Source organism: Mesoplodon mirus, assembly GCF_964341445.2.
Source record: "Mesoplodon mirus genome assembly, chromosome: 19".
Taxonomy (NCBI): domain Eukaryota; kingdom Metazoa; phylum Chordata; class Mammalia; order Artiodactyla; family Ziphiidae; genus Mesoplodon; species Mesoplodon mirus.
The window spans coordinates 53,943,682-53,957,460 of record NC_138995.1 but is presented as its reverse complement, the minus strand read 5'-3'; the positions used below and the strand labels follow the sequence as shown (position 1 = coordinate 53,957,460).

At 58.2% G+C, this 13,779-nt stretch overlaps 1 protein-coding gene across 3 annotated transcripts in view; it reads right to left on the bottom strand.

Annotated features, from left to right (window-relative positions):
- Positions 1–13,494, bottom strand: part of POU2F2 (POU class 2 homeobox 2) — a gene marked incomplete at its 5' end in the record, with an annotated part of 31,252 nt that extends 17,758 nt beyond the window's left edge. For 2 of the 3 annotated variants that reach the window (XM_082607134.1, XM_082607135.1), the window contains 6 exons: positions 669–905; positions 1,161–1,277; positions 4,329–4,385; positions 4,533–4,567; positions 4,681–4,746; positions 13,467–13,494. In XM_082607134.1, the coding sequence (XP_082463260.1) occupies positions 669–905; positions 1,161–1,277; positions 4,329–4,385; positions 4,533–4,567; positions 4,681–4,746; positions 13,467–13,494 (540 nt within the window). Of the gene's footprint in view, positions 1–668; positions 906–1,160; positions 1,278–4,328; positions 4,386–4,532; positions 4,568–4,680; positions 4,747–5,436; positions 6,131–13,466 lie in introns of those variants that run through there. The other variant, XM_082607133.1, reaches the window with a different exon arrangement.
- Positions 13,495–13,779: the final 285 nt, after the last annotated feature.

The window sequence follows — 13,779 nt, the reverse complement described above, 5'->3', positions numbered from 1 at the left end:
GCGAGAAGAGGCAAAGAGGGATTCTCGTGTAGAGCCTCGAGAGAGACCCCAGCTCTGCTGACACCTTGATTTTGGACTTCTGGTCTGAGATGATACATTTCTGTTGTTTTAAGCCACCCAGTTTGATACTTTGTTATAGCAGCCCTGGAAGCTAATACAGCCACTCATGCATGATTCCACGTAGACCAGAAGTCTCCAGAATGGGGAGAGAGAATGCAGTGTTTCCTAACTCACAGACCACAGGCCCCTTTCTGAAAGAGCGTCTCACTGGATGAGCCAGGGCGCTCGATGTCGGGCACCGATTCTGATTCTCAGCCTTTCTTTTGTAACCACACAGGTCCTGTGCATGGAGGTGACCCCTGGCTTCCTCTGCTGTAAACTGAGGATAATGTGTCAGCCTCCCAGGTGGCTGTGGACCCTCAGCGAGATGCACAGAAAGCAGAGAGTCAGGCGCGCCCATCGCGTAGAGGGTGTCCTCCCCCTGAGCCTCGCTCTACCCCTCTGAAAGATGGGTGGCAACATCTCCCGAGGCTTCCTGGGGTTGCCGGGGACTGCCTGGCCCAGCGCTGGTGGTCAGAACGGTCCGCTGGACCGGCCAGCCCCCTGCACCGTCTCGGCTTTCTCGGGGCCTCCGCTGGAGGGCGTGTGCTCCCCGGGGCTGCCCTTACCTGTGCTGTGAGCTGGATGGGTTGGGACAGGGTGAGCTGTGGGGTCCCGGGGGGCTGGCTGGCAGGCTGTGGTGGCGGCAGGTCGCCTCCCCCGGAGGAGGCTGGGGGCTGCGAGGTCGAGGAGGAGGAGGAAGAGGAGGAGGAGGAGGAGGAGGCGGCGGCGGCCGCGGCGGCCAGGAGCTGGGCCTGCGCTTGCTGCAGGAGGAGCTGCTGCTGAGCTGGCATCAGCGCCGTGAGCTGTGGGCGGGGCGGGGGCGGGGGCGGCAGGGGCCGGAGGAGGGGCGTGGGGGGAGCAGAGAAAGCAGACAGGGGTTAGCGCCTGAGCCAAGCGGGTTAGGGGGCAGGTCTTCCAAGAGAACAGAGGAGGGCGAGAGGCAGGCGTTGAGAGAGTGGCCGTGGCCGTGGCCCGGGCGGGACTCCCCAGGCCACCAGTCCTGTAACAGACGGGAGGGGGCTGGCCTGTCCCTGCCCCCGTGCACCCCAAGTACTTACCCCAGCTAGCTGGCTGCCCGTCAACATGAGTTGGGCCTGGGGCAGATGCGGCTGAACTGGCTGGGGGGGCAGGGGTGCCGCTGGGGCTGAGTCACTGCTGGGGTCTTCAGCCTTGATCTGGGGGGGAGAGAGGCAGGGTCCGGGACCCCAGAATGTTAAGTGGAGGCCAGAGAGAATGCCCACCTGTGAACCAAAGAGAGGGCACGTGTGTGGCAACGGCAGCCCCGCACCGCCAAGGGAGAAGACTGGGGTGCGGAGGCTGGGCCTGCAGTGGCCCGCGGGGACCTCGGGCCACCTTTCTGGCCCAAGTTTCGGCACCAATCAGGAAAGGCTAACGCACCCGAACTCCCGACAGGAGAGGGTCACCTTTGGAGAGCGCTTTTACCCTCCTGGGGGTCAGTTCCTCATCTTTAAAATGGGAAAGGATGCCAGTAGGGGCCCCGGGACATCAAAGAAGGGGGTCCTGTGTGCCACACCCCTCATCTGCCTCAGCCAGAGGTGCACCTCTTATCTGTCCAGTGGAGTAAGACTTTATTGGAAGAAAGAGGATTAGGGTATGAAATAAAAATCACCGCCTTAGAATATGGGTCATGAATTCAAAGCCTAAGGAAGCAGGCAGACAGCACAAATGGGTGATTTGGGCGAGTGTGGACGGAGTGGGCTGAAAAGAGCATGCCCGCCTGCCGGAAGGGGAGGCCTGCCCAGCCCCACCCAGCTTCTGCCGGCAAAAAACCCAAAGCAAAAATGCTGCAGGACAAGCAAAGGATGTCTGCAGGCCAGATGTGGCCCAGGTGCTGCCAGCTCTCAGCCTCCACCCCGGAGTCCGCTGAGCACCTCCTCCTCTCTCTGTGGAGGATACAGATGCATCTCGCATCCACCACGTAGGACAGACCAGCTTAGAGGGGTCCCAGCCTTCTTCCTCTCCTACCTGAAAATACCAGACAATGGTGGCCTTGCCTGAGAGGTCTGCTGGTGAAAGACCCATGGGGTGGGAGGTGTGGCTTGATGAGTCGCACACACTCTCAGGCCCAGAGGGGACATGAGGGATCATCCTTCAGCCCAGTGCCCCAACAGTGTTTTGCAAAAGGAGATCCAGAGAGGGAAAGCATCTTGTGTAAGGCAACACACTGACTTGGCAGGAGCGAGCGTGGCATTTGCAATACAGACTGAGACAGACAGAGGCCTGGGAAAGGGCCAAATAACAGAGGGTGAGTGGCATGCCCCAAGGGACGGGATACAAGTGTCAGAAAGTCTAAGGGGTACAGGGATGCAGCGTGAAACAGTAGTAGATACTAGAAGTCAGGGCAGTGGCTGCCCTGGAGGGGAAATAAAGGGCCTTCTGGAAGTCTGGTCGTGTTCTGTTTCTTGATCTGGTGCTGGTGACACAGGTGTCCAGTTTGTGAAAGTCCACAGAGCTGTACACTGGGGATCTAAGTGTGTGTCATATTTTAATTAAAAGTTTTTAAAAAACCAACGTTGTGTGCCATGGTGAGAACACTAACCCCCTCAGGGCCCTTTCCTTCTCTCTCTTTTAAGCCTCCATCAGGTGCTAGGACATCTCTAACACCTTCCAACCCTGGCTAATCGCCCCTTTTAACAAACAGAGAAACCGGTCTCAGGCTTATACCCGACAGTAGGCAAGAGTCTCTGGGTACATTTTAATAATCATTGTATTTATTTCCATGGCAAGTGATTCTGGTTTTCCATTCATGAAATTTCCATTTAAAAAAACGTTTTATTTCAGCTGTTGAAAAAGCAAGACAGCTCATGAGCTGATCATTGTTGAGGCCGATTGACAGGTACCTGGAGGTTTGTTTTCGCTATGGTCTTCCTTCTACTTTTGTATCTGCTTCACACTTTCCATAATAAAATGTTTTTTTTTAATTGAGCCAATTTAACAAAATTATGATGTAAATAATTGAACATGGTGGTGTGTGCATTTGTCTGAAATCATGATGGAAGCACATGAATCACTGCAATTAGGGAAAGACTGACACAGAAGAGATGCAGCGAGGTGGAACAGCAAAGGCCAGGAGCGGAGACCAGCTGTGGATGGAGACCCAGAGTCAGAGGCCGCTGCCGCTCTCTCTGCCTCAGGCTTTCCCCGGGAAGCAGGCCCAGGTTGGGGAAGGGGAGCGAGAACCCTTTCTTCCTTGGGCCCCACTAGTCTCCTAGGGGAGAAGCAGGGCTGCGGTGGAGCAAGGAGAGGCTGCAAAGATTCAGCTGGAGGGCTGGTGCTGGGGGTGGGGGTGATGGATGCTCTCAGCTCCAAGGGCTATGGCCAGAGCCCAGCCTGAGATCAGACGGAAGACGGTCAGAGTCAGAGCCCTTCTCCCTGGGTCCCGTCCAGCGCCCTCAGAACAAGACACCTGCCCACCAAGCAGATCAAGGCACACCAGCCATGGAAGGGACCTCAGAGATCCCCCTCTCCACCCCCCATTCCCATTTCCCATGTTAGAGAAGAGGAAACCGAGAAGCCCAGAGTGGGGGAGTGATTCTCCCATAGTCACAGAGCAGCTCCTGGGGCCCCCGCCCCATCCTTCTGCCACCTTTGGTTGGGGTCAGGGGTCCTGCCCGTGCCCCCTCCTCTGTCTCTGCGCCATCTTCAGGCCTCTGAACCTGCCGGCTGCCCCCGCCAGACTGGAGGGTGGAGACCTGGGCCCCAGACACCCCAGGAAGCCCAGCAGTGCCCAGGAGCAGGGCCCCATCTGGATCTGGCATTTGCTCTACGTGGTCACTTCCGGCCTCCCCATCGTCCTCTCCTCCAGCATCCTCACTGGGCCTGCCCTCCCCTCCCCGCTCCCCAGTCCTCCGCTGGCCCCTGAGTGTGTGCTTGGGGGGATGGGGGGACGGGGCCGGCCCCTGTTCGGTCAGGGACGTTGGGATGGGGGCGGGGCCCTCAGCTTCCTGTTGTTCATCGCCCTGGGGCTCTGGGGGGGATTTCCCTGGCCACCCCCACTCCCCCAGGGAAGGGGAAGGAGCCCTGGTGAGTCACAGGCCTGGGGCGGGAGCCCGAGGGTGAGAAGGGGCGGCGGCCGGAGGAGTCCTGTCACCGAGGTACCAGGCCCTGGGCCCTCGGCAGGCATCTGGGACACTCTCCCAAATGCCAAACCCGGCCCATCGCAGGACACCTCTCCCCCTGCCCTGGCTGCCCTGACAGGTGCTTACCTTGGTGCTGGGGCCAGTCGGGGACACAGAGAACGGGGAGGTCTTATTCTGGGGGTTCTGCAAAGAGCAAGTTGGGGTGGGAGATGGGAACAGTGAGATGAAGCAGCTTCGGACACCCTGCCCCTCCCCCACAGAGCTCCCCTCTGCTCTCTTCTCCCCCTCCCCCTCCCCCTCCCTTCTCCCCCTCCCCCTCCCCCCCCTGACCTGATGGTTAGTGTCTGGTCCATTTCTTTCCGTGTCTGCAAGGAGAGGGACAGGGTGAGTTGTCACGAGCCACCCCCAAAACTCCCCCGGCGCACCTGCCCTCCGCCCCGTGGTGACCTCTGCCCTCCCTGCTCCCTTCCCCACTCACCTGTGTGCTCTGATGGGGAGTCCAGACCTTGCTTCTCGGCCTCCAGGGGCTTAGACATTCTTATTTCTGGGGACAGAGGAGGGATGCAAGTGGGGTGAGGGTGCAGAAGCCTGAAGAGCTCTGGGGCCCCTCCTCCGGCACCACCCCAGCCTCTCCCCAAATACTCCCACACCCCCTGCCGCCTTGCAAGTGTCTCTTTCCGGGAGACGTGCCCTCTGCTCTGAGTCTCTGCTCTCCTCCGGCAGGACAGGTGAGGGGCCTTCGGGCCCTGGGGATCCCCTTCACCCCTCCAGGAGGTGGCACAGGGAGGGTCAGCCCGCGACCCCCCTGTGAGACCCTGGGGCAGGGTGGGAGGGTAGAGGATGGCCATTGGTCCTGACAAGGCTCTGGCCGCCCAGGGGGAGGCTGGTGATGCTCCAGAGCAGCGAGTCAGCCTTAGGCTTCCTCTCAGGCTGCCGCCCAGGCGCCCATCCTGCCTCACCAGGTTTCGGTGAGGCATGTTTTCCACTCTGAGTAGGGCCTGGGAGGTGTGAGGGGACTGCAGCATCCCCAAAGGAACGAGTTGTCAGATCTCCAGCTGTGATTCAGCCGCCCTCTGGCCCCCTCCCCGGCCCACCACTTTCCTGTCCATACCCCACTCCCACCGACCTCCCCTTCAGGTACTCAGCACACAGGCAGCCCCACCCTGATCTCTGTGACCCCGACCCCATCTGCTTCTGCCCCGACCTTGTCCTCAAACCTAATCATAGACCTTACCTGGGACTTCAGCCTTGAATTGCAGCTGCACGCCCCAATCCAACCTACAGTCCCTGCCCCTACAGACGCAATCCCACCCTAGAGTTGCGCGGGCAGAGGAAATGAAAGAAGGTGGCCGAGGGGAGTGGCAAGCAGGGGACACGAAGCGATGGAGACAAACCCCCGTCCTCACCGCTCTGTGATGCTGGTCACGGGAAGGTGAGTGCTACCAGGGCCAAGCACAGCGCCAAGTATGATTCAGAGCTCATGCCGGCAGTTGGTGCTAATATTACCCCCATTGTACAGAGGAGGAAACTGAGGCTCCAGGGGGGATGGATGGCACCTCCCCAAGAACACAGTGAGGCAGCAGAGGCACCCTGATCGGACCTGGGTCTTTGTGACTCCAGGACTCCCACTTCTTCTTTTTTTTTTTTTGGCCGTACACAGGCCTCTCACTGTTGTGGCCTCTCCCGTTGCGGAGCACAGGCTCCGGACGCACAGGCTCAGTGGCCATGGCTCACGGGCCCAGCCTCTCCGCGGCATGTGGATCTTCCCAGACCGGGGCACGAACCTGTGTCCCCTGCATCGGCAGGCGGACTCTCAACCACTGCGCCACCAGGGAAGCCCCAGGTCTCCCACTTCTGATCAGTATCGCTGCGGTCTCTGATGGGCCCTTCGTGACTTTCACCACCTCATCTCTCACCGTCACCCCAACCCAAGCTCACCCTGACTCCGACTTGAACCCAGCTCTTCCTGGTCCTAGACCCCCACACAAATCTGGGTTTCTGCCCAACCCGTTCTGGATCCCCTTTGCCCACCCTGATTCCCAGCTCCTGTCCAGATGGCCCGAGTCCTTCAGCTGACCTCAACTCCCAACTCGGCCTCAGACCTTACTCCTGACCCTGACTCTGACCCTAAAGTCTCCCCTACAGCTCACTCCAAATCCCCACCAAGACCCCACCCTATCAAAGGAGCTATCCAACTCTGGTGTGCTCTGCATCCAAGATATTTAAAGAAGGCCAGCTAGAGAGAGAGCTGGGACAGCGTCACCAACTGAAAAAAAAAAAAAAAGTCCAGAAATTTTGCAATTCCTCGACATGGAACGCCACTCGGATTTAAAATTCCTGATTAAAAAGCCAGGTCACACGCTGCTGGTGGGAATGTAAATCAATACAAGCACAATTCAAGAAAGCCGAGCTGTGCCCCTTCCCTGTGGCCAAGCACATCCACTCCCGGGCATCCATCCAAGAGAAAGGAGCGTCCTGCCCACCATCACCACCCCCGGCACACGTGTTCCCAGCAGCGCTTTCTTAACCAGTCCCCGCCACTGGAAATAGCTCAAGGGCCCATTAACGGGAACGGGTCAACAACACTGGTACATCCATACAATGAAATACTCCACAGCCGGGGAAAAGAACCGACTCCTGCATCACACACACTGAATCTCGCAAACATGATGCCGGGGTAAAGACGTGAGACACAAAAGTGGACAGACAGGAGGACTCCAATTATGTGAAACTCAGAAACAGGCAGGATGACATCAGATGATTAAGGTCAGATTAGTGGGCACCTTTTGGGGGGTGCTAACCGGGAGAGGGTGTGAGGAAGCCTGCAAGGGGTTGGAAGTGTTCTCTTTGGTGGTTATGCGGGTCTACACGTATGTAAAAATTCATCAAGCTGTGCGCTTAAAATTTGAGCACTTTATGTATGGTATGTTTTCACAAAAAAAGAAAAAAATTTTGAGTTGGGACTTCCCTGGTGGCGCAGTGGTTAAGACTCCACGTTCCCAATGCAGGGGGCCAGAGTTCGATCCCTGGCCAGGGTACTAGATCCCACACGCATGCCGCAACTAAGGAGCCTGCGAGCCACAACTAAGGAGCCCTTGAGCTGCAACTAAAGGAACCCATGTGCTTCAACTAAGGAGTTGGCAAGCCACAGCTAAGGAGCCCTTGAGCTACAACTAATGGAACCCACATGGTGCAACTAAGAAGCCGGCAAGCCGCAACTAAGGAGCCCTTGAGCTGCAACTAAAGGAGCCCACGTGCTGCAACTAAGGAGCCGGCCAGCCTCAACTAAGGAGCCTGCCTGCTGCAACTAAGACCCGGTGCAACCAAATAAATAAATAAAATTTTAAGCTAATAACAATAAAAATAATAAGCCAGCATATAGTCAAGGCATGAGCTTATGAGGGTTGGGGTGCAGGTGCCCAGATGCTACAGGAGCTCAGGCCCTGTTTCTGGGCACTGGGAAGGGGGCAGCAAGTGGCTAAGTATGCTGAGAGAGCCAGGGGATGAGGCCCCCTCATGACTCTGGTGCATCAGACGCGGGAGTACTGCCTGATCCTGGCTCTAAATCTCCCAGACCTTGGCCCTGCTCCAGGCAACCACAAATCCTGACGTGGCCCTAAATCCCACCCCTCCCAGCATCCCTGAAAGCCGTGCCCCAGCCCCCTCCCCGCACCCCCCCAGCCAGTGTCCACGTTGCCACGGGAGCTCCCCGCCCGGCCCTGAACCCTTCCATGGCTCACCGTCTCCTAAGAAAATCCCAGGCTCCTCATCCTGGCCTTTAGGGTGTGACCCTTGTCACCCTCTGCTGCCCATCTCTTGCCACTTATGCAACTTTCTCTTCAGCCATGCCAGGTATCTCCCTCTGCTTGACGGGGAGTCCAGACCTTCAGGTTCTTTACTCCTCACCTAGCTAGCGAATGTCCCTCCTGCTGACAGACCAGGCTGGCCTCTGACCTCACCTCCACCCCAGAGAGTCCATGCTCATTCTCGGCCTCTCTTATGTGCTGAGCTGTGTCCCCCAATATTCCTGTGTTGGAAGTCCTAACCCCCAGTACCTCAGAACATGACTGTCTTTGGAGATAGGATCTTTAAAGAGGTAATGAAGGGCCTCCCTGGTGGCGCAGTGGTTGAGAGTCCGCCTGCCGATGCAGGGGATACGGGTTCGTGCCCCGGTCTGGGAGGATCCCATATGCCGCGGAGCGGCTGGGCCCGTGAGCCATGGCCGCTGAGCCTGTGCGTCCGGAGCCTGTGCTCCGCAACGGGAGAGGCCACAACAGTGAGAGGCCCGCGTACAGCAAAAAAAAAAAAAAAAAAAAAAAAGAGGTAATGAAGTTAAAATGAGACCCTTGGGGCCCTTAGGGTGGGCTCTGATCCAATATGACTGGGGTCCTTATAAGAAGAGGAGATTGAGACTGAGACATGCCCAAAGGGAAGACCGTGTGAAGACACAGGGAGCAGATGGCCATCTCAAGCCAAGGACAGAGACCTCAGAAGAAACCAACCCTGCTGACACCTTGCCCTTGGGCTTCTAGCTTCCAGAATTTTGAGAAAATAAATTTCTGTTGTTTAAGCCATCCAGTCTGGGGTACTTTGTTATGGCAGCCCTAGCAAACTAATGCAGCCTCCCTTGGTCGTGCCTTCTTGCCATCCTGGCCCCGAGCCCGCAGGGCTGTGGTCACCTGTGCCCCAGTCCTTTCCCACTAGACCAGAGGGCAGGCCTGCTCTGACTCATCGCTGGGTCCCCAGCATCACCCAGCTCAGAAGGTTATGTTTGCTGAGCGTCCGTCCTTCCCTGCAGCTCTCTCTGTCTCTTGTTCCTGCCTCTGTCCTGCTGTCTGTCTGCCACTTAACAAATGTTTCCCGAGGCCTTGGCGTGGGCTGGTCCCTCTGCCTGGAACGCTGCTCCCCACTCTATCTGCCTGGCGATCTCCTCCTCACCCTCCAGGGCCCAGCACGGGCTCTGTCCTCCGCGAAGTCACCGCCCCCGACGACTTCAGGCAGAGGGTCTCTCCCCTGTTTCCTCCACCCTGGCTCCATCTCCCCTGTCGCTGTCCTAAAGGCTGTAGCCATCTGGGCCCCAGAATGTCTCCTCCTTCAGGCTAGAAACCCCTCAGGGGCAGCTCTGACTCATCTGCGGTCCCCAGTGGGACGTGTGGATTGAATGAACAAGGGTGGCCTGGCTCTCCCTCCTCCAGGCCTTCGCCTCTGCTCTTCTCCCACCTGGGGCGACCCTCTCCTTCTCGACTAGCCAACTCCTGCTCCTCTTTAAGGCTCCAGCTCCACGTCACCTCCTCTGTGAGGTCCTCCCTGACTGCCCAGGCGGTCTCTCGTCTGGGGTCGCCCTGCCCCCTAGCACACCCTGACAGCCTGGGCAGTGACCCCCGTCCCAGACTGTGGGCTCCTTAGGGCCCAGGCTGCACAGTCTGGGGCTGTGTCTTTGGAATGAACGAAAGCATGAAAGCGTCTCCTCTCCCTGCTGTCACCTGACACTTCGACCCTCAGCCCCGGTCCCCAAGCAGCTCCAACCTAAACATTTAAGGTAACATCCCCTCTGCAGGGATACTGGCTGCAGAGGAAAGAGTGGCTTGAGGGGAAATTTCCAGCACTCCATTTCCCTTGTTCTCACTGACCCTGCCCCCCACTACTCCCAGCCCCCACACAGCCTGCGCACCCCTGCAGCGCTCAGCTGGGCCAACAGCAAAAGGGCCAGAGCTGTCCTTCAGGCCTCTTTTTTTTTTTTTTTGGCGGTGCGCGGGCCTCTCACCGCTGTGGCCTCTCCCGTTGCGGAGCACAGGCTCCGGACGCGCAGGCTCAGCAGCCATGGCTCACGGGTCCAGCCACTCCGCGGCATGTGGGATCTTCCCGGACCGAGGCACGAACCCGCGTCCCCTGCATCAGCAGGCGGACTCTCAACCACTGCGCCACCAGGGAAGCCCTGCCCAGGCCTCTTTTGCTGCCCTCTCCTTCCCCTCCATCAGAGCCCAACCCAAGAAAAGGGTCTCATCAAATCATCCCCACCAGCAATGAATAGGGAACTCCATTTCCACCACGACCCAAAGCTAAGTGATGTCTTAATGGGGACCCTCGAGGGCGCAGCGACCCTGGCAAGGGGCCTGCTGAGCCTGCTCACCCTGGAGGCTGCCTCAGCCTTGGCCCAGGCGGGGTTCTCTCTCTCTCTCTCTCTCAATCTCTCTCTCTCTTTTGACTTTAGAGAAATACTGATGCCTAATCCCTCCCCCCGACACTCTGATTTCATTGGGACAGAGACCTAGGCGTCCGAAACTTTTAAGCCCCCCTCCAGGTGATTCTAATTTGCTACAGCCCCCTGGCGCCTTCAGAAGGCCCCCCTCAAAGCCTCGTTCATTCGCAAGGGAAGTTTGCTTGGTTGCTTAGGGTCACCCCTCCCTTCTCCCATCGCAGGCAGCGGGCCACTTTTTAGAGGAACAGGCAGGCAAAAGCAATGCAGAGCCCGACTGGGCCCCTCAAACCCCACCATCCTTGGGTCAGACCCACCAGGGGCGGCCACGCCCCTGGGCTCACACTCAGTTGCCCGACTGCCCCAGGCCTGGGACGCTGGGTCCCCTCCGCCCTTCCTCGCCCCTCCCTCCCCGGACTTTCACTTCTCCTCTGCATTTCCCCCAGCCGGTTTTAGCAGACTTGGGCCAGCTTCTCGTTAGCACTTACCGAAAATGGGGCTAAATATAGAGGGCCCAAGGGCTTCCCCTCACCCCTCCTGGCCCCGCTTGGCCTGTCCCCTGGGTCCCCTGTCTACAAAGCTTGCTTCAATCAAGGCTGTGGCCTGGGAGCCGCTGTGGGCAGGGTCTGCACTGCCGGGAACCTCTGCTCGCCCACTGGCCCAGCCCAGCCTCCCCAGGAGTCGCATTTCACACCCCCATACCCCACAGCTGTCCCTGGGCGGCCTCCAGGGATTGAACATTTCTGAGTGTCAGGAGGGACGGATGGAGATACAGGCAGCAGACACAACAAGAGAGGTGGCCCTACAGCTGCGCTGACAGAAGCTGCCACAGACACTGCAGCCACAGCCAGGCAGGGCCCCGGACACGGATGGAGACCATGCAAACGCACACAGGGACAGGTGTGCACAGATCCCAGACAGGAATGTTTGCAGATGAAGACACAAGCCCAGACACAATGACACAGGCAGATATGCAAAACACACACCCAGACGTGTGTGGGCACACCTGTGCTTACACACACACACACCGAGTCACCCCCAGACACGTACACACTCACACCCCAGAGTCACTCACAGACACACAGATAGACACAGATGTGCATACACACACAGACACCCAGGTCACTCAGATAGACACACACAAGATGTACACGCACGCACACACACACACACACCCAGAGTCACTCAGACATACAGACACAGATGTGTATGCACGTGCACATACACACACACACAGTCACAGACATAGAGACAGAGATGTGCATACACACACACACACACACACACACACAGGTAACTCAGATAGACACACACACAGACATGCATGTACTCACACTCCCAGAGTCACCTCCTCCTGGGAGATGGCCAAGGTGGACCCCTGAACTCAGGTCACAGATGTAGAGCCCAAGACCAAGCAGTGATCTGCCCAAGGTCACACATGTATTAATTCATGTCCACGCCAGGGAACCCAGGGCAGGCCTCACAGGCAGGGCAATTCTGTGAGAAATCCCAAGTAAAGGGTTTAACCCAGCGCCCAACACGTACAAAGCCCCCATTCAACCCCAGACAGGGAAGAGACGGCATGCGTGTACAGATGCCCTGGGTCCCTGTGTACATGCACACGCACGCGCACGCACACACACAACCACAGCTGCATACATGGTCACCTCAGTAAACAGTCACACAGCATCTGGCGAGCGGCCTTCCTTCCGTCTCACAGCCCTCCTTGCCTCCCTTGCCTTACTCATACCCACTCATCCTCCACATCTCGGACCACACACGCCCTCTTCCAGGAAGCCCTCCCTGACACCCCATCAGCTGAACTGGGCAAGTCTCCTGGGCTCCCCCAGTCCCCTGTGCCTCCCCTGTCCCAGCCGTGACCCCTCAGCCTGTGCCTCCTTCCCTGTCTGGTGACAGGTCTGTCTCCCCCACTGGACTGGGGACTCCAGGAGGACACACCCCTGAAGCTGCCTTTTTCAGCTCTATTTTCAACATCCAGCACAGAACTGCTCAATAAATACATGTCGATGACAGATCACAGGGATGCCCGCATACACGGATGCACAAAGACACGCACCAAACCAATCATCCCCGCAGACACCCACAAATGGGACACATCCCCACACATCCCCATGGTCAGACCTAGAGGGCCGCAAACAAAACAACCTTGAAGTATGGACGCTTGCCGAGTTCCAGGCCCCGTGGTAAGCATTTACCTATTACCTCACTTAACTCTCCCATCAGCACCGCGGAGAGATAACTATCCTCACCCAGAGATGGACACATTATGTCAAATGAGCGACAAATACAAATCGCTTTGTATGGTGCCTGGCGCACGACGTTCACTCAGTCGACTGACATTTGGTGGATGAGGCAGGTCATGAGCACACAAACCTAATAAATTTTCAGGCAGTGATAAGTGCCATGAAGAAGAGATAAAGCAGGGCGAAGGGACTCAGGATGGCGGGATTGGTTGCCAGTTTAGATGGGGCAGGAAGGGAAGGCCACCCCGAGGAGGGGACATCTCAGGCGAAGGAAGTGAGGAAGTGAACCAAGAGAGCATTGCCAAGGCTACCCCCCTAATGCCACATACAAAAGCCCCTCACACACGGGACACCTGACAGTCGCACACAGAAGACTCGGAACTACCGCGCGCACGCACAGACACAGACGCACACACTCAAAGGTCCAGCAACCCAGCCTTCCAGCCCCTGTGCTGTCCCTCCCCAGGGTCACTCATGTCGCCCACCCACCAGCCCTCTGTATAGGAGCTTGCTACCAACACCTGGCTCCATCCCCCTCCCCCAGACCCCTCAGAACAGGGCAGCAGAGAAGGCGAGAAGAGGTCGGAAGCCCCCCGGCGCACCCCTACCCACCCCGCCCCGTGCTGATGTGAAAGGGGAGGGGAAAGAGAAGCTGGAAGTGGGAACCCAGGATGGGAAGAGGGGGCAGCTGCTGAGGTACAGAGTCAAAGGGCAAAGGAGACAGCTGAAGAGGAGGGGCAGGGCGGGCCGGCGAGCGGCCGGCAGGACGAGCCCCACGGTGCTGCCAGTGCTCAGGCCCCTTACCTGGAGCCCCCATGCTGGAGTGAACCATGCTGCCTGCCCCGCAGGGCTGGGGGGACGACTGTGCCATCTCCCCGCCCTCTCTGGGGGCCAAGCCCTCTCCGCCGGAAGTCACCCAGGGAGGAAACCACAGGGCCCGCCCCCTTCGGAAGGGAAAATACCCGTGCCCGAAGGCCCACCCCAGCAGGCAGCGGACCCCAAATCATGTGTGTGTGTTGGGGAAGTGCGGGTAGTGGCGTAGAGTGCAAGCAGGCTGGAAGAGCTGACTCCTACAGCTGTGCCCCCAGAAGGTGCCCCTAGCCCTTGTGCCGCCTCC